Below are 21,474 nucleotides of genomic sequence, written 5' to 3' on the forward strand. Positions count from 1 at the left end.
ATATTGTAGCTAGCTTAGGTTTTATTTTTATTTCACAAGTAAGTTTGTATTTATTTATTTTCAACAGTTTTTATTGAGGTTATACAGTACATACATAACGTACGGTTGCAAGGCAATCATTGACATAACATATGTCTCCGCAGTAATATCTAAATGATACAACATATCACCAATGCGCAAGCTGTACATTATAAATAAAACATAATATTATAAAATGCAAACATAATCCCTGATAAATAATTGACCTATGTCCTCTCAAACGAACCTCTGGTTTATATTTTTTATATATTTAGTCGCCGTTATTAAGGCTATGTAAACTTATCATTTATCCCCAATGGGAAGCGTAAAAATAAACTATATATAATTATACCACATGCAACGGATGACAGTCACTCTTGGACCTCTGATGTTATTACGTAGTGGTTTGAAGGTAGAATAGGGGCTATGTAACAAATAAAAGCATATAGGGTCACTTTTGGATCCTGGGTAATAAGAAACATGATCGTGACATAACTAAAATATAGAGCGGCAAGGTAATAAAACAACAATAAGTCACGTGTAATTATGATTAAATAATATCAGTATATGTGTACCAATATGTTTAATAATATAAGGTAGAATTTCTATAGGATTTATTTTCCTTTGCTTACGGAGTAAGCTCAATGGTGTACGGGGGAGGGGGAAAAGGGGAGTGGGGAGACGGAGCCGAAAGGCAAAATGTTAACATTGGGTTGGCAAAGAGCACATATAGCCCTGTTAGGAGAAATAAGAGCTAGGCATGGAGTTTCAACCTCATAAGGTTTTCAGTTAGATATATTACCCCTCCAGGATTCTGTTGTCACCGATCCAATATGGGGAAGGGACGTGAATTGTTTCTCCCCTCGGGGGTTGCTGTCACCACTGGACGGAGACGGAAAAGGGGTGTCGGATATGACCCACTCTGACTAACAGAAAGGGAAAGGGTGAGGGGAGATACTTTTCTTATCTTATTTAATATTATTTTTTTAAGGGGTTGAAGAAATGTATGAATGATATAAACTAACACAAGACATGGGCCCATATTTATCAAGCTCCGTCCTAAGACAAGACATGGGTCCATATTTATCAAGCTCCGTCCTAAAGACCGCTGCTCCATAACCCTGTCCGCCTGCTCTGAGCAGGCGGACAGGAATCGCCGGAAATCAACCCGATCAAATACGATCGGGTTGATTGACACCTCCCTGCTGGCAGCCAATTGGCCGCAAGTCAGCAGGGGGTGGCGTTGCACCAGCAGCTCTTGTGAGCTGCTGGTGCAATGTTAAATGCGGAGAGCGTATTGCTCTCCGCATTTAGTGAGGTCTTGCGGACCTGATCCGCACTGTCGGATCAGGTCTGCAAGACCTATGATAAATAGGGGCCATGGAATTCTGCGGGAAAGATTGCTGAGTTATGTAAGTTACCAACCTATAAGAATGGTTCCAAACATACCCGTCTGGTAAAAAACAAGTCTCATCTGTAATCCTAGATGTCACATAGAAGGACTATAAGAGCTATCATAAGGGTCGATATATAGAAATGTATTTTAGGGTAAGGAGAAATAACTACATTATAGGGATTCCTCACCAAAATTGGAGATAAGATCTAGACTGCACCATCCCAGCTGCTGAAGGCGCAGCAAAACTGTATTGACTTTTAGGAATCATAGCATCTATACATATATACATACAATAGCCCCATCAGGCACATCATAAGCATATAAACAAGATTCAGCTCCCTATAGACAGATGTGTTAAATTGCAACAAATAGAATGTATTAGCCTATACAATCTCATTAATATCATAAAAGACAGCAACTAAGGCTATGGGACTCCAAGTTGGGCTATTTATCCTTATGAACTAGGTAACCTTATGAATAAGAAAAAGTAATGGGTGCGTTTAGGTATTATTGATTGGTAATGGGGCATGACTATTTATCCAGGTCCCAATCCTTCTCAAACCTCCAACAGAATTAAATCTACAAACAAAGAGTATGTATGTATATCAGGCCCCACAAACAGAGAAGTTATCTTAGCTATTAGGGTCAGTTCAGCTTTTTGTAGACATAAGTTTAAACTGTACCGCAGTATCGTGGGTATAACTTGGGAGCTTCTCTCGTGGCATCTATAGTCTTGCACAATATCAATAAGGTAACAAATATAATGAGAAAAGTTACTGTAAACATATAATAACTAACAATCAACAGTAAGGAACTGGCAATATAGTCATTATGAAAAGTTGGAAATTTATAAACATAGGTACATGTTTCATGCCTATATATATATATATATATATATATATAGAACTAGAAGCAAAAAATGAAAGGGCGCTGAAATGAGTAAGCAATAAAGAATATAACCATATAGTGGGGAATATATTTATATGTATACTAGATGGCAGAAATTCCCTTAGAACAAAAAAACAACCTGAAAGCAGCTGTCCCTTTAAGGAGAGTGAGAGCTGAAACAAGATAGAGAGAAACTCCCTTCTACAGAAATCACTCACCACAAAATATAGGTAGACAAGAGGGCATATAAAGGGACAAAGTAGCGCTGGTTGTTACAGAGATATAATGAACAGCGTATTAAATGACAAGTTATACACTTACAGTGAACACACAAATATGAGTAAATCAATATGTACATAGAAGGATATGTAGTAATACTGTGCACTTATGTATCATACAAATAATGCTGGAGTGTTCCACAAAAAGACTGTGGATATATGTGAAGTGCAGACTTACAAGACAGAACCTCAATCATATGAGGTAAGTGATCCGCACATCAGGAGATTCCTCTTATGGGCTTCAGCTGTCTTCCTTAGGTATAGGTGAAACTTCAGTTAATTAGCACGCTGATTTCCCTCGGCCTCTTTAAGTATGGTTCCTCTCAAGGTAAGGTGAAGAATCCAGCCGTATATATGAGGGAAGAAAAGAGTCTCAAATAGTGTGATATTGTTTGAAAAAAACGTAATACTTTATTCATACATACACACTCTTAAAAATGCCTGCTTACGTTAAATGTCCTCACAGATATGAGGTATTAGCAAAGCGGTTAAAACACACAGTGGGTGCAGAGGTGCAGTCCTTCTCTGCAGACACTAACTAGTTGCTTTCAAACAGCAAAACCAAGCAAAGTCTTTGGTGAGTAAAAGTACACCGGTGTGTCCGGTTTTGAATCAGTCCGTTTCTGTCTTTGAAAAAAATAGAACTCTGTGAATGAGGGTGTGATTAAATGTGTACATCATTATGTATAAGAAACCTACTGGGATGTCCCACTATATGGTTATTATTATATAAATGAGAAACTTTAAACAAACCTAGATGACTCCACAGCCCATATTTAACTATCCGGGATAGTACTTCCCAATCCGTAGGGAACAAAATGGACCTGGTGAGCTGCTGAACAACCCCTTTAGCCAATGCCTCTAGGGGTCTTTAGCTCCATTCCTACAGATGACCGCCGCACTATATCTCCTTTCACTCCAGCCTGGACACCGCAGCATGCGGGGTACATAAGAGAGGTGTCAACATGAGAGGCACCCCTAGACTCAGTAACATGTCTAACGCTGTTAGTTGAAGACGTGACCACAGTTTTGTTTTCTATGGCCACCGCTCCAGGACCGGAGCTGCCTCCCTTCTACTCTCAGATGGCAGCAGGTAGCTGTTTATCTCCTAGGATCTCCCTGGTCGTCATCTCCATGACTCTCCCCTCCTGGACCTGCTCTGACGCCTCAGCACTAGGAATAGACCGGATCATTGCCATAGAGATAAACTGTGCTGATGCTGGAGAGCCATGCATACTGAGCTGCTGTTTGGGTTGAAATGGGTATGTCTTCAGTGACTGCCTAGCGTCTACGTCTTCAGCATCTCCAACCGTGCTCTGAGTGGTCACCACTATGTTGTGAGGCTCTGCAAGCTCAGCAGATATGGATAGCGGTCCTGCGCAATCTTGAAGCATATATGGTGCAGTCGAGCGCATAGACCACTGGGAGATTATTGTAAGCATGTCAGAGAGGTGGCTCCCCAATATGTCAGATATCTCGTCCTCAAGTGTTTCTATAGCCATTGTCCTCAGCTGAAGGTAGTAGATTAGCCTTTAGTCAGACTCGTTCTGCACTTTTAGTTTCTACGTAGGCTAAAAAAGATGGCCGCTCTCAGGGGTTCCCCTCAGCAGGACAGGCTCCGGGAAAGTGAGGAACCATCCATTTATCTCTCCCCACTTGGAGTTTAGCTGTTCAGTTCTCCTGGGCTTACACATTTCCCCGTAGCAATGTCAAATTTGGGCTTGAACGGACGCTAAGGTTACTTTTTATATGTAATATAGCTGGAGCTCTTGTGATGTACATCCATTCAGCTTTAAAGTTAGCTCCGCCCCCCAAGTTTGTATTTATTTTAACTAGGTAAACTAGTTAGTAAATAGTTATCAACTATTTGAAAAGGAAAGTAAAGGGTTAATGAAAAAAATGGGAGGTCCTTCAAACAGACTATAAAAAACTGCATAGCTACCCAAAGCAGTTATAAACTTTATAAAGGCACATTACACTGCACAGAAACGTGTAACTAACTATATATCTGCCAACAGAGGTAGCAACTACTATTTTTTGTGAACGAGAAGAGGAATCTGTAACCTGACCAAACTGATTGGTGTAGCAATACACGTGACCATCTACACGTGTAAATACACGGAGCTGATTACCGGAGACGCCTATACAGCATGGAAAGAAGACTCTTCTCCCGGTGTCACTTTGGCGGTAAGATTTGCTTTAATTTCACTCGAAACGGAGTTCTACAACCAAGAAAAGTCCTGGTAAGATTCCTGGGTAAGCTCGGCTGGTAGAAGCTATATAAAAATTGAAAGTTACCAACCCTTCACTGTTCCACTGTTTCAAGAATTTTAGAACTGTTAAATCACCAGTTTGATACTTTAATCAATACAATTGCACAATTGTGCCCTGAGAACTGTTACCAATACGTCCAAAGAGACTTTTTATCAATATTATTGCATATATTGTGTCCTTAAAATTGTTACTACTACGTCCAAAGAGACTATTATGTCCAGAGAGACTTTGTTACTAAAACCTTGTGCACATACTGAGACGCCTAAAAAGTCTTGTTTACCATATACTCACTATTTTTTCCATTTTTTTTATTTATCATTGTTTTTATATTGTTGTGGCCACAACTTGTTTATTTGCTATTTTGCGCTGATGTTGCGCTTATTTTACAATATTATGTATGTTTATATTTCGATTCTTATTGAATAAATAAGAGATATTATTCTTTTTCATTTTGGATATATATATTTACGTATTCACGCATTGTCAATATTTATCCTTAGAATTTACATATTTATCCTTAGCTTTTAGCGCCCCTTTTCACACTTGTACATCCATCCAGATACTCTAAGAAGTGGTTGTGGGAGACCCACTCTTATTTAAAGAGAGCATTAGGATATAGAGATTATAGAAAGAACTTAAACCCATCTTTGAAAACCTGCCTTACACTAAAACCTACAATTACATAAAATAACAAACAAAATTATCCAAAACAATAAAAATTATTTCCTATTCTAATACCCTTTTTAAAAAAAAACTAAAAAATAACACCCCAAAATAAAAAACCCTAATCTATACCAAGGGCCCTTAAAAGGGCCTTTTGTAGGGCATTGTCCTAAAGAAATCAGCTCTTTTTCTACAAAAGAAAAACAAACACCCCCTAACAGTATACAAACTCCCACCCCCCAAACCCACAAAATAAAAATAAAGTAAAACTTAATCTACCCATTGCCCTGAAAAGGGCATTTGTTTGGACATTGCCCTTAAAAGGGCATTCAGCTATTTTGCTACCCATTAAAAATAAAAAAAAATGACTAATCTAAAAATAAAACCCACCCCAAAACAAACAAAAAAAAATTACACAAAATAAAAATTGCCCTAAAGAAATCATCTTTTTTCTAAAAAAAAATACAAAGACCCACTAACATTACAAACCCCCACCCCCCCAAACCCACAAAATAAAAAATAAACTATCTAAAAAACATAATCTACCCATTGCCCTGAAAAGGGCATTTGTATGGGCATTGCCCTTAAAAGGGCATTTAGCTCTTTTTCCTGCCCTTAAAAGGGCATTCAGCTCTTTTAAGAAATGCTCAACCCCTATTCTAAAAAAACACACCCAAAAAACCTTAAAAAAACTAACTCTAACCCCTCTTTAGGTACTCACAGTTGCTGAAGTCCCACTTGAAGGATCTTCATCCCGACGGCTCCATCTTCATCCATCGCGGGACCGGCATCTTCTTCATCCCTGCGGAGGCGGAGTGATCGATGCGCGAAGGCGAAGGTCCAAGGCGGAGGTCCATCGATCCGACGTGGAGGTCCTCTTCATGCGATCGTCCGCTGCACACTGAGGATTGAAATGCAAGGTACCCCTTTTATACTGGGGGTACCATTGCATTCCAAAAATCTTTGAATCGGCCAATAGGAATTAGGGCTGCTAAAATCCTATTTGCTGAATAATAGTTTGAATAGTAAATAGAATATCAGTAGCTCTCATCCTATTGGCTGATTTGAAAAGCCAATAGGATTTTAGTAGTCCTAATTCCTATTGGCTGATTTAAATTTTTCAGCCAACAGGAATGCAGTGGTACCCCAGTATGCGGCGGACGATCGCATGAAGAGGACCTCCACTTCGGATCGATTGACCTCCGCCTTGGACCTTTGTCTGGACCTCCGCCTCAGCACATCGACCGCTCCGCCTCTGAAGGAATGAAGAAGTTACCGGTCCCGCGAAGGATGAAGATGGAGCCGCCGGGATGAAGATCCTTCAAGCGGGACTTCAGCAACTGTGAGTACCTAAAGAGGGGTTAGTGTTAGTTTTTTTTTTTAAGGTTTTTTTGGGTGTTTTTTTTTTAGAATAGGGGTTGAGCATTTCTTAAAAGAGCTGCATGCCCTTTTAAGGGCAGGAAAAAGAGCTAAATGCCCTTTTAAGGGCAATGGGTAGATTAGGTTTTTTTAAGATAGTTTTTTTTTATTTTGTGGGTTGGGGGGTGAGGGTTTGTAATGTTAGTGGGTCTTTGTATTTTTGTTTAGAAAAAGAGCTGATTTCTTTAGGTCAATGCCCTACAAAAGGCCCTTTTAAGTGCTATTTGTAGTTTATTATAGATTAGGTTTCTTTTATTTTTATTTTTTTAAATGGGTATTAGAATAGGAATAATTATTATTATTTTGTATAATTCTTTGTTATTTTGTGTATTTTTTTTTCGTTTTGGGATGGGTTTTTAGGTTTTACTTTATTTTTATTTTGTGGGTTTGGGGGGTGGGGTTTGTATACTGTTAGGGTGTGTTTGTTTTTCTTTTGTAGAAAAATATCTGATTTCTTTAGGACAATGCCCTACAAAGGCCCTTGGTAGTTTATTATAGATTAGGGTTTTTTTATTTTGGGGTGTGTTTTTTTTTAAATGGTGTTAGAATAGGAATAATTTTCATTGTTTTTGATCATTTCATTTGTTATTTTTTGTAATGGTAGTTTTTTTATTTATTATAATTTTTAGTGTTTTTATTTTTTGTAATTTTAGTGTGGGTTTTTTTTCTAATGTTAGGTTTTAGTGTAAGGCAACTTAGGTTTTTTTTCACAGGTAAGTTTGTATTTATTTTAACTAGGTAATTAGTAAATAGTGAATAACTATTTACTAACTATTCTACCTAGTTAAAATAAATACAAACTTACCTGTGAGATAAAAATAAAATCTAAGCTAGCTACAATATAACTATTTATTATATTTTAGCTCTATTTTAATTATGTTAAAGTTTGGGGGTGTTAGGTTTAGAGTTACGGTTAGGTTTAGGGGTTATTATAGTTTAATTTAGGTTGTTGCGATGTGGGGGGCTGGCGGTTTAGGGGTTAATAGATTTATTTAGTGGTAGTGATGTGGGAGGCCAGAGGTTTAGGGGTTAATAACTTTATTTAGTGGCGGCGATGTAGGGGAGCGGCAGAATAGGGGTTAATATCTTTATTATAGTCTGGGCAATGTTGGGGTGCAGGGGAATAGGGCTTAATAATTTTAGTATAGTGGCGGCGATATCGGGAGCGGCAGATTACGGGTTAATAGATTTATTTTGGTGGCGGCGATGCCTGGAGAGGCAGTTTAGGGGTTAATAACATTATGTAGGTGTCGGCGATGTCGGGGGCAGCAGATTAGGGGTGTTTAGATGTGGGGTTTATGTTAGGGTGTTAAGTTTAAATGTAATTTTTTTTTTTTCCCCATAGACATCAATGGGGCTGCGTTACAGAGCTTTTCATTCCGCGATCAAAGGTGTTAGATTTTTTTCTAACACGCTCTCCCCATTGATGTCTATGGGGAGAGCGTGCACAAGCACGTCAAATCAGCACTTGGATTTTGTGCGGTATGGAGCTCAACACAACCATATTGCACGCACAAGCCGGCTGTTTCAAAAACTCGTAATGGCAGCGCTATAGATGGTGAAATAACACAACTTTTGTTGCGTTCGTTAACTACCCTCTATCGTGCATAACTTGTAATCTAGCTGAATGTTTCTATGAGTACAAATACATCTACTGTTATTCCTTGTCAGTCTAATGTACCTGATATTCCTGCAGATCTGAAAAATGTTATTGCTGCAACCATAGTGAAGGCTATGACTTCTATTCCGTCTTCAAATAAACGTAAAAGGTCTTTCCAAAGTTGTTATAGATCTAATGATTTTTTTACTGACCGACAGCATACTGAAATATCCTCTACTGATGAGGGTTACTCTGACTCAGAGGACTCTGCATCAGAGACAGAAATTGACAAATCTTTTTTATTTAAAATTGAACATATTTGTTCTTTATTAAAGGAAGTATTGTTTACTTTGGGTATTGAGGGGTCTAGTCCTCTTGATAGCAAAGCTAATAATCGTTTAAATTCTGTATTTAAGACTTCTGAGGTTACTCCTGAAGTTTTTCCTATTTCAGATGCTATCAATATGATTGCTAAAGAATGGTCTAAATCTGGTACCTCTTTTAACCGTTCTTCTAGGCTTAAGAAGTTGTATCCTTTTAGAGTTTTTGGAAAAGGTCCCTAAGGTTGATGAGGCTATTTCCACTCTTGCCAAACGTACTACTATTCCTATGGAAGATACTACTGCCTTTAACGATCCATTAGATAGGAAGCATGAATTTTACCTTAGAATAGCATATTTACATACTGACTATATTCTTAGACCAGCTATTTATATGGCTGATATTGCTGCTGCTTCAACTTTTTGGCTGGACAGTTTAGTGCAGCAGTTATCAGATCCTGAACTATCTAGCATTATTCTTTTACTTCAACATGCAAATCATTTCATTTGTGATCCTATATTTGATGTCATTAAGATTAATGTCAAACCTATGTATTTAGAAGAGCTTTATGGCTTAAATCTTGGAATGCTGACATGGTTTTTAAATCTAGATTATTATCTCTATATTTTCAGGGTAATAATTTGTTTGGTTCTCAATTGGATTCTATTATTTACACTATCACTGGGGGTAAGGGAGTTTTGCTGCCCCAAGACCAGAAATCTAAGGGTAAATTTAAAGCTCCCAATTGTTTTGTTCCTTTTGTCAGAATAGAGAATAGAAAACCTCTCCTTCCCCTAAGGCCTCTGGTTCTAATTGGAGACCATCTCCGAATTGGAATAAATCCAAGCCTTATAAGAAACCAAATCCAGCTCCTAAGACTGCATGAAGGTGCAGCCCTCAAACCAGTTCTTCTGGTGGGGGCAGACTAAAGTTATTTCAAGACATTTGGACAGATTCTGTTCAAAATTAGTGGATTCAGAATATTGTTTCTCAAGGGTATCGAATTGTTTTCAGAATAAGTCCTCCCATGGGAAGATTCTTACTTACTCATGTTCCAACAAACCCTGTGAATGCTCAGGCTTTTCTGAAGTGTGTTTCAGACCTAGAGCTTTCAGGGGTGATTGTACCAGTTCCTCAGCACGAACAGGGATTGGGTTTCTATTCAAATTTATTCATTGTCCCAAAGAAGGAAGATTCTTTCAGACCAATCCTGGATCTGAAAACTTGAAATAGTTTTGTAAGAGTCCCAACTTTCAAGATGGTGACTATAAGGACTATTCTGCCTTTTGTTCAGCAAGGTTATTTCATGTCCACAATAGACTTATAGGACGCTTATCTTCACATTCCGATTCATCCAGACCACTATCGTTTTCTGAGATTCTCTTTTCTAGACAAGCATTACCAATTTGTCGCTCTTCCATTTGGCCTTGCAACAGCACCAAGAATTTTCTCGAAGGTTCTCGGTGCCCTTTTATCTGTAATCAGAGAGCAGGGTTTTGCGGTGTTTCCTTATTTGGACGATATCTTGGTACTAGCTCAATCTTTTCATTTAGCAGAATCTCACAGAAAACAACTAATGTTGTTTTTTCAAAGACATGGTTGAAGGATCAATTTACCAAAGAGTTTCTTGATTCCTCAGACAAAGGTCACCTTCTTAGGTTTCCAGATATATTCAGTGTCCATGACTCTTTCTCTAGCAGACAAGAGACAAATGAAATTGGTCTTAGCTTGTCTAAACCTTCAGTCTCTATCATTCCCTTCAGTAGCTATGTGCATGGAAGTTTTAGGTCTCATGATTGCGGCATCGGATGCAATCCCCTTTGCACATTTTCATATGAGACCTCTACAGCTTTGCATGTTGCATCAGTGGTGCAGGGATTATACTCAGATATCACAGTTGATATACTTAAATCCCAACACTCAACTCTCTCTGACTTGGTGGTTAAACCATCACCTTATTGTTCAAGGGGCCTCCTTTGTTCATCCTTCCTGGACTGTGATCACAACAGATGCAAGCCTTACGGGTTGGGGAGCTGTCTGGGGGTCTCTGACAGCACAAGGGGTTTGGAATCCTCAAGAAGCGAGGTTACCAATCAATATTTATTTCTAATGACACGATGAGTCATCTAATTACTAATGGGATATATCACTCCTGCCCAGCAGGAGGTGGCAAAGAGCACCACAGCAAAGCTGTTAAATATGACTTCCCTTCCACTCCAGTCATTCTCTTTGCCTGTGTTAGAGCAAGGAAGTGGTAAAGTTAGGTGTTAGAAAAGGATTCTTCAATCAAGAGTTTGTTATTTTTTGAGTAGTACAAGATTGTGCTGCTTTGTCCCAGGGTGTAGCTGTAGTCCACATCAGTCTCTTCAGTAGGGCAGTGTTGGCTTTAGAGCAATGGAAACGTGTGGGACATAATTCTCACTGAGCCTCCCATATAATTTATGCTGCCCTGACTCTGAAAGCCTGAGGGGAATACTCAGTCTTTTTTCTTTCCACAGGTCTATGTGAGGGAGAGGACCTCTCAAACCTGGTGAGCTGCCTTGCTGTCGGGCAGATTTGTCAGGTAAGTGCTGACTTATTTATTTCTGGGGAAGAAGCACTTTATTCAAAGTTAAGAGAAAGTCAAAATGATGGGCTATTTTAAGTCAAAGCACTTTATTTTGAAGGGACACTTAAACTCTCCTATACTTGAGAGGACTCTCAGACAGCAGGTTATGCAGGCACTGGGGCTGAGAATAGACTGCTTGGCTGGTATATACTGGTGGTTTCACTTCTCCCGGTGGTTAAACTATAAATCAATATGCCAACCATGAGATTGTTTGTTTGTTTTTTTAGATGCCCACGAGGGGCGGAGCTAAGCGAGGTGGCAAGTTGCATTGTGCGCCACTTTCTTTCTTACTTCCAAGTGTGCAGAAGACAGAGTTCAAAGGGTTGACTAGAAACGCATGGTTTTCTCAAAGCATACGTTTCTAGGACCGGAAAACGGCTAATCTCGTCTGCTGCTGTAGTCCGGATCATTTGGCTACTAATAGGGACTAAACTCCGGTGGTTGCAGGGCAGGTAGGCACCTCAGCAAAGCAGCTGAGGTGTAGAGGTGTTTTCTTTCATTTATTTAGCTTAATACCACTTTCTGCAGTTTTAAGTAAAAAAAGTTGCAGTTTAAAATTGAAAGAGACAGTAACGTTTTGCTCAATTTTTTTTTTTATTAAAAATTTGAGGTTATTATTGCTATTTTGATCCATTGTGAGTCAGAGTGGACCAAGAGGCTTCACAAAATGTCACTTGTTCTTTGTGTTTTGATGCCAATGTGGTCAACATTTTCCAAGACAGATATTGTTCAGGAGTCTAATGACAATGTTCAATATATGCCGCAGCTTTCTCCTCAAGCGTCCCAAAGTTTACTGCCCACACGTGCAGTGCCCTGTAATTCCTCTTTAACTTCTCCTGGGGTTACGTTACAAAACATTGCTTCTCTCATGTCTTCTGCAGTTTCTGATGCATTGTCTGCTTTTCCCATGTTGCAGGGAAAGCGTAAGAGGAAAAACAAACATTCAGTAAACAAGGTTTCTGACGCAGTTGTTGCTATTTCGAATGCCCCCTCCCAGAAGCCTGAGGAGGAGGATACTTTGATAGCATCTGAAGGTGAAATTTCAGATTCTGACAGTGTAATTACCCTGAAGTTGTATCTTTCAGGTTTAAGATAGAACACCTCCGTCTGTTACTCAAGGAGGTTTTAGCTACATTGGACGACTGCAACACCACGGTCGTTGTTAATCCTAAGAAATTCAGTAAGCTAAACAAATATTTTGATGTACCTTCCTTGGTGGAGGTTTTTCCTGTACCAGATCGAGCTTCTGAGATCATTGCTAAGGAATTGGAGAGACCGGGTATCCCTTTTTCTCCATCTCCTATTTTTAAAAAGATGTTTCCCATAGCAGACTCTATCAAGGAGTCTTGGCAAACAGTACCTAAGGTGGAAGGGGCAGTTTCCACTCTGGCCAAGAGGACTACCATCCCCATAGAGGATAGTTGTGCCTTTAAAGATCCTATGGATACAAAATTAGAAGGGTTACTCAAGAAGATGTATGTACACCAGGGTTTACAATGGCAACCTGCAGTGTGTATTGCTACCGTCATTATTGCGGCAGGATATATTTGTTTGATGCGTTGTCTGATGCTATTAAGACAGACACTCCCCTTGATGAGATCCAGGATAGGATTAAAGCCCTTAAGTTGGCTAATTCCTTTATTACTGATGCTTCCCTACAGGTTATCAAGCTAGGAGCAAATATTTCAGGTTTTGCTATACTAGCCCGCAGAGCTTTATGGTTAAAACCTTGGTCTGTGAATGTCATCCAAGTCTAAACTTTTAGTGATTCCTTACAAGGGAAAGACCTTGTTTGGACCAGGCTTGAAGGAAATAATCTCTGATATTATGGGAGGAAAGGGCCATCTTCTCCCTCAGGATAAGAGAAGCAAACAAAAGGGACTTCAGTAATTTTCGTTCCTTTTCGAAATTTCAAAGGAAATTCTTCCACTTCCTCTTCCAAACAAGAACAGTCCAAGCCTTCCTGGAGACCCAGTCAGTCTTGGAGCAAGGGAAAGCAATCCAAGAAGCCTACTGTGGAATCAAAGTCAGCATGAAGGGACTGCCCCCGATCCGGGACCGGATTTTGTGGGGGGCAGGCTTTCCTTCTTCACTCAGGCTTGGGTTCGAGATGTTCAAGACCCCTGGGCAGTGGATATAGTGCCCCAGGGATACAAACTAGAGTTCAAAAATGTTCCTCCCAGAGGCAGGTTTCTGCTTTCAAGATTATCTGTAGACCAGACAAAAAGAGAGGCATTCTTACACTGTGTACGGGACCTCTCCGACCTGGGAGTGATAGTTCCTGTTCCGATGCAGGAACGGGGTCTGGGGTTTTATTCCAATCTGTTTGTGGTTCCCAAAAAGGAGGGAACCTTCAGACCAATTTTGGATCTCAAGAGTCTAAACAAATTCCTCAGAGTACCATCCTTCAAGATGGAAACTATTTGTTCCATTCTTCCCTTGGTCCAAGAGGGTCAATTTATGACAACAGTGGATTTAAAGGACGCGTACCTGCATGTTCCCATTCACAGGTATCATCACAAGTTTCTAAGGTTTGCATTTCTAGACAAACACTTCCAATTCGTGGCTCTCCCTTTCGGCCTTGCCACAGCTCCCAGATTTTTCTCAAAGGTTCTGGGATCCCTGTTAGCGGTGCTCCGATTACGGAGTTATTGTTGTTATCTTTCCTGCGTTCTCACGGATGGAAGGTAAATTTGGAAAAGAGCTCCTTAGTTCCAAATACAAGGGTAACTTTCTTGGGAACTATAATAGATTTCCTATCAATGAAGATTTTTCTGACAGAAGTCAGGAAATCAAAGATTTTCGATTCTTGCCTATCGCTTCAGTCCGCTCCTCGGCCATCAGTGGTTCAGTGCATGGAGGTAATCGGGCTGATGGTGGCGGCAATGGACATCATCCCGTTCGCTCGTTTCCACCTCAGACCTCTGCAGCTAAATATGCTCAGTCAATGGAATTGAGATTATGCGGATTTGTCTCCACGAATACAGCTGGAGCAGGAGACAAGGGATTCTCTTCTTTGGTGGTTGTCTCAGGAGCATCTCTCCTAGGGAACCTGCTTTTGCAGACCCTCTTGGGTGATTGTGACAACAGACGCCAGCCTTCTAGGATGGGGAGCAGCCTGGGGCTCTCTAAAGGCACAGGGAACTTGGACTCAGTCAGAGTCTGTTCTGCCCATAAACATTCTGAAACTGAGAGCAATCTTCAATGCTCTTCTGGGCTGGCCCCAGTTAGCCTCGGCCCGGTTCATCAGGTTCCAGTCGGACAACATAACTTCAGTGGCTTACATCAACCATCAGGGAGGAACGCAGAGTTCCTTAGCTATGACAGAGGTAGCCAAGATAATTCGGTGGGCGGAGACCCACAATTGTTGTCTGTCGGTGATCCACATCCCAGGGGTGGACAACTGGGGTGCAGACTTCCTGAGCAGAAAGACCTTTCACCCGGGGGAGTGGGAACTCCATCTGGAAGTGTTTTCCAGCCTGATTCTCAAATGGGGTTAACCGGAATTGGATCTCATGGCATCTCGGCAGAATGCCAAGCTTCAGAGGTACGGGTCGAGGTCAAGGGATCCTCAGGCTGTACTAATAGACGCCCTGGCGGTACCTTGGAATTTGTCTTGCATACCTATTTCCTCCGTTCACTCTCCTTCCTCGGGTCATTGCTCGAATCAAGCAGGAGAGAGCGTCGGTGATCCTCATTGCACCGGCATGGCCTCACAGGATTTGGTATGCAGATCTGGTGGACATGTCATCTCTTCCACCTTGGAGACTTTCGTTGAGGAAGGACCTTCTACTTCAAGGGCCCTTCCTTCATCCAAATCTAGTTTCTCTGAAGCTGACTGCTTGGAGATTGAAAGCTTAATTTTATCCAAGCGGGGATTTTCGGAATCGGTCATAGAGACCATGATTCAGGCTTGTAAACCTGTGACTAGAAAGATTTACCACAAAATATGACGTAAATATCTATATTGGTTTGAATCCAAGGGCTACTCTTGGAGTAGAGTTAGGATTCCTAGAGTTCTGTCCTTTCTCCAAGAAGGTTTGGAGAAGGGCTTATCGGCTAGTTCCCTAAAGGGTCAAATATCTGCCTTGTCTATTTTGTTACATAAACGTCTGGCGGATGTACTGCCCTACTGAAGAGACTGGTTAGAATCAGGCCTGTGTTCAAACCAGTTACTCCTCCCTGGGTCTTAATTTAGTTCTTAAGGTTCTTCAAGGTGCTCCATTTGAGCCTTTGCATTCCTTAGATATTAAGTTGTTATCTTGGAAAGTTTTGTTTCTTGTTGCTATTTCATCTGCTCGTAGAGTGTCAGAGCTCTCGGCAGTGGTACATGCACTAAAATTTTATTTACAGGCGACTAAAGATTTTCGTCAGTCTTCTGCCTTGTTTGTGGTTTTCTTAGGAAAACGTAAGGGACAGAAAGCTACGGCTACTTCTCTTTCTTTTTGGCTGAAGAGTATCATACATTTTGCCTATGAAACGGCTGGACAGCAAACTCCAAAGAGAGTTACGGCTCATTCCACGAGGGCTGTTGCTTCCTCATGGGCATTCAAAAATGTAGCTACTGTGGAACAGATGGTCCTCTCTTCCCACTTTTTCAAAATTCTATAAATTTGATACTTTTGCCTCTGCTGAGGCTGCTTTTGTGAGAAAGGTTCTTCAAGCAGCGGTGCCTTCCATTTAGGTTCCCTGTCTTGTCCCTCCCTTATCATCTGTGTACTCTAGCTTGGGTATTGAATCCCATTAGTAATTAGATGATCCGTGGACTCATCGTGTCATTAGAAAGAAAACAAAATTTATGCTTACCTGATAAATTTATTTATTTCTTGACACGATGAGTCCACGGCCCACCCTGTTTTTTTAGACAGGGTATGAGTAAACCTCAGACACCTCTACACCTTGTTACTTCCTTGCTTTGCTGTGGTGCTCTTTGCCGCCTCCTGCTGGGCAGGAATGATATATCCCATTAGTAATTAGATGATCCATGGACTCATTGTGTCAAGAAAGAAAGAAATTTATCAGGTAAGCTTAAATTTTGTTTTTACAACTCTGTGCTATTTTCAGAGCTCTTCAGGCTTGGCCTCTATTGAAGAGAGAACTTTACATTTATTTTCAAACACATAATATCACAACAGTGGCATATGTCATTCATCAAGGGGGGACTCACAGTCCTTTAGCAATGAAAGAAGTTTCTCTGATACTTTCTTGGGCGGAATCCAACTCTCTTCAAATCTCTGTGATTTATAGCCCAAGTGTAGACAATTGGGAAGTGGATTATTTCAGCCGTCATTCTCTACATCCGGGGGAGTGGTCTCTCCATTCAGATGTGTTTTTTCAACATGTACAGATGTGGGGTCTTCCAGAAATAGATCTGATGACCTCTTGTCTCAACAAGAAACTTCCCAGATACCTTTCCAGGTCCAGGAATCTTCAGGCGGAAATGATGGATGCTCTAGCAGTTCCCTGGTTTTACCAACCTGCTTACATTTTTCCGCATCTGGTTCTTCTTCCAAAGGGGATCTCTGAGATCATAATTGAACAATCTTATGTGTTTCTGATAGCACCAGCATGGCCTCACAGGTTTTGGTATGCGGACCTTGTCCGAATGTCCAGTTGCCAGCCTTGTTCACTTCCTATAAGACCAGACCTTCTGTCTCAAGGCCCAGTTTTCCATCAGGATCTCAGATCTCTAAATTTGAAGGCATGGAAATTGAACGCTTAGTTCTTAGTCATAGAGAGGTTTCTCTGTAATTAAAACACTATGATACAGGCTCGTAAGTCTGTTTCAAGGAAGATTTAGCATAGGGTTTGGAAAACCTTTATTTCATGGTGTTCCACTCATTATTATTCTTGGCATTCTATTAGAATTCCTAGTATTCTACAGTTTCTTCAGGATGGATTGGATAAAGGTTTGTCTGCAAATACTTTGAAAGGACAAATCTCTGATCTTTCTGTCTTATTTCATAGAAAGATTGCTAAGCTTCCTGATATTCACTGTTTTGTTCAGGCTTTAATTCATATCAAACCTGTTATTAAATCAATTTCTCCTCCTTGGAGTCTCAATTTGGTTTTAAATATTTTGCAAGCTCCTCCTTTTGAGCCTATGCATTCTTTAGATATTAAATTACTTTCTTGGAAAGTGTTATTTATTTTGGCTATCTGTTCTGCTAGAAGAGTTTCTGAATTATCTGCTCTCTCTTGTGAGTCTTCTTATCTGATTTTTCATCCAGATAAAGCTGTTTTGCGGACTTCGTTTAAATTTTTACCTAAAGTTGTGAATTCTAACATCAATAGGGAAATTATTGTTCCTTCCTTGTGTCCTAATCCTAAGAATGAAGCTTCAGTTGATTAAATTTGCAAAGCAGCAACTTGGTCTTCTTTGCATACATTTACTAATTGTTACCATTTTGATGTGTTTGCTTGGCTTTTGGTAGAAAGGCTCTTCAGGCAGCTTTCTCAGTTTGATTCTAGTGCCTATGATTTGAGTTTTTTTAATTTTTTAAGAAAACTTATTTTTTTTAATTTCTCAGAGAAAATTGCTGTTTTTATTTTATCCCTCCCTCTCTAGTGACTCATGGACTTCCACATCTTGGGTATTATATCCCATACGTCACTAGCTCATGGACTCTTGCCACCTATATGAAAGAAAACATAATTTATGTAAAAACATACCTGATAAATTCATTTCTTTCATGGTGGCAAGTGTCCACGAAAGCCACCCAATTTTTGGGGGGTTATGATTTTGTTATATAAAGCACTTTATTTATCATGTTCCTCTTTTTTTATGCTTTTACACCTCACTAACTTGGCTATACGTTAAGCTAAGGTATGAGTGAGGCGGGAGGTGTATTTATAGGCATTTGAGGTTTGGGAAACTTTGCCCCCTCCTGGTAGGAATGTATATACCATACATCACTATCTCATGAACTCTTGCCTCTATGAAAGAAATTGTTTTTTTCAGTCCTTCAAACTGATTTTGTAAATAATGACAATTGATACATGGCACCTAAGTGCCATACCACAGAGTGAACTAAGGCAAACTATAATAAAAAATAATTTAAAGTGGCAATATCCCTAAATCGGATATTAAAAATAGGAGTAATGCCCTCTGTCTTTTCACTACCAAATAAGCCAATCGCTCCACCTTGGAGTCTTAACCTTGTTCTTAGCGTTCTTTAACAGGCTCCATTTGAGCCTATGCATTCCCTTGATATTAAGTTACTTTTTTGGAAAGTTTTATTCTTGTTAGTGGTTTCTTAAGCTCAGAGAGTTTCGGGAATTATCGGCCGTTTAGTGTTATCACCCTTACCTGGTTTTTCATTGGGATAAGGCCGTCTTGAGAACTAGATTGGGTTTCCTTCCTAAGGTTGTGTCAACTGACAATATCAACCAGGAAATTGTGCCATCATTATGGCCTAATCCTAAGTCTTCTAAAGAATGATTGTTGCACAACTTGGATATTGTCAAGTTTTACTTCCATGCTTCCAAGGATTTTCGCCAGACTTCTAGTTTGATTTAGATATTCTCTGGCAAGTGCAAGGATCATAAGGCTTCTGCAATTTTTTTATCTTCTTTGTTGAGAAGTATCTGTATGGCCTACCAGGAGGCGGGCCATTAGCCTCCTGCACGTATTACTGCTCACTCCACTCGTTCAGTGTCCACATCCTGGGCCTTTAAGAATAAAGCTTCAGTAGAACAGATTTGCAAAGCTGCTACTTGGTCGTCTCTTCATACTTTCAAAACGTTTTGGAGAAGGGTACTTCAGGCGATGGTGCCTACTATCTAGGTAACTGCCTTTACTTTTTCCCACCTTCAATTATTTTTTGACTCCACAGCTTGGTTATAAATTCCCATAGGTAAAGAATGGTTTTCATGGACTCTCACTACCATTAGAAAAAAAGAAAAATATTCTTACCTGTTTAATTATTTTCCACGACCCCGCCCATTATTTTTTGTTCACCGGAAGTTCTAGTTGCATCTCTTCACCCCTGTTATCTCTCTTGATTCCCTATCCTCGGTTGTGAACACCTGGGAGGTTAAGTAGGAGGGATATTTAAGTGCTTTGGTTGGCATGTCTTTGCCTCCTCGTAGTTGTCAGGTGATGTAATTCCCATAGGTATGATGTAATTCCCAAAGGCAAAGAATGGTTTTCGTGGACTCTCACTACCAAGAAAGAAAATAATTTATCAGGTAAGAATTAATTTAGTTTTTTATACTTTATTCTCTCACGCCTTTTTAGATATATATATTATTAAAGGTAAATATCTGGAATTTAGGTTTTAGAATAACCTTTCTCTAATGCATTTAAAGGGGGGAAATGTATGAACTGTTATAGTATTACTAAAATTGTCTTAACACAATTTTAATAGCTTAAAATACATTTATTTAAAAATAATAGTTACAAAATTACAAGAAAAGTGTTTTCTATTTAAGTGATTTACAAATATGGGATGCTGGGAAATCCTTAAAAATAGTCTCTAATAACCAGGGAACTGCCCTTAAGCCTTAGCATAGCCAGTCCTCCTGCCTTTGTAGTAGACACAAATTTAGGCGTTAGAATGTACTAAAAATTAAATAAATATGCCATTGATAAGTCACATTATTCTCTTTGTATTTCTTTTCAACAGGTAGCATTGCAAACTTAAATAATCCTAGTCCTGGCCAAATCCACATAGGAAATTCTTGCTCTCAAGGTGGAGAGTTTTTTACCAAGAAATCAAATCTTATTAAACATCAGAAAATTCATACAGAAGAGCGATTTTCTTGCACTGAATGTGAGAAATGTTTTATGTGGAAATCACAACTTGTTACTCATCACAAAATACATACAGGAGAGAAAACATTTTCATGTTCTCTATGTGGGAAATGTTTTACTCAGATCTCATCTCTTAATAATCATCAGAAAATTCATACAGGAGAGAAAGAATTTTCATGTTCTGTATGTGGGAAATGCTTTACTCAAAAATCAACTCTTATTCGTCATCAGAAAATTCATACAGGAGAAAAAGAATTTTCGTGTTCTGAATGTGGGAAATGTTTTACTCAGAAATCAAATCTTACTGATCATCAGAAAATTCATACAGGAGAAAAAGAATTTTCTTGTTCTGAATGTGGAAAATGTTTTACTCTGCAATCAACTCTTATTAGTCATCAGAAATGTCATACAGGAGAAAGGTCATTTTCTTGTTCTGAATGTGGGAAATGTTTCATGCTGAAATTACATCTTATTAATCATCTGAAAATTCATACAGGAGAAAGGGCATTTTCATGTTCTGAATGTGGGAAATGTTTTATTCAGAAATCAGCTCTTATTGTTCATCAGAAAATTCATACAGGAGAAAGGGAATTTTTATGTTCTGAATGTGGGAAATGTTTTTTACAGAAATCAGCTCTTATCATACATCAGAAAATTCATACAGGAGAAAAACGTATACCTAATCAAAAAAATCATACAGATAAGAAAAGATTTTCATGTTCTGAATGTGGGAAATGTTTTACCTGGAAATCTCAACTTATTAGTCACCAGGTAATTCATACAGGAGAAAAAGCTTTTTCATGTTCTGAATGTGGGAAATGTTTTACTCAGAAATCATCTATTAATAATCATCAGAAAATTCATACAGGAGAGAGAGCATTTTCATGTTCTGTTTGTGGGAAATGTTTTACTCTAAAATCAACTCTTATTCGTCATCATAAAATTCATACAGGATAAATAATTTTTGTTTTCGCAATGTTGGAAATGATTTATTCTGCAATAAACTCTGTCAATAGAAAACTCTTACAGGACAAAAAGCATTTTCATGTTCTGAATATGGAAAATGTTTTTCTAGGAATCAGCTCTTATCAGTCATCAGAAAATTCATACAGAAGAAAGGACATTTTCATGTTCTTAAAGGGATATGAAACCCACATGTTTTCTTTTATGATTCAGATAGAGCATGCAATTTTAAGCAACTTTCTAATTTACTTATAGTATTCCTTTTTCATCGTTCTCTGGGTATTTTATTTG

The 21,474-nt window shown here is 39.2% G+C and overlaps 1 protein-coding gene across 1 annotated transcript in view; it reads left to right on the forward strand.

Annotated features, from left to right (window-relative positions):
• LOC128657992 (gastrula zinc finger protein XlCGF57.1-like) overlaps window positions 1-20,680 on the forward strand; it is a 169,967-nt gene extending 149,287 nt beyond the window's left edge. The window contains exons 8-9 of the mRNA XM_053712430.1: window positions 20,093-20,332; window positions 20,613-20,680. Coding sequence (XP_053568405.1) covers window positions 20,093-20,332; window positions 20,613-20,680 — 308 coding nt within the window. The remainder of the gene's footprint in view (window positions 1-20,092; window positions 20,333-20,612) is intronic.
• Window positions 20,681-21,474: the final 794 nt, after the last annotated feature.

The sequence above is a fragment of the Bombina bombina genome, chromosome 4 (genome assembly GCF_027579735.1).
Source record: "Bombina bombina isolate aBomBom1 chromosome 4, aBomBom1.pri, whole genome shotgun sequence".
In the NCBI taxonomy this organism is placed as follows: Eukaryota; Metazoa; Chordata; class Amphibia; order Anura; family Bombinatoridae; genus Bombina; species Bombina bombina.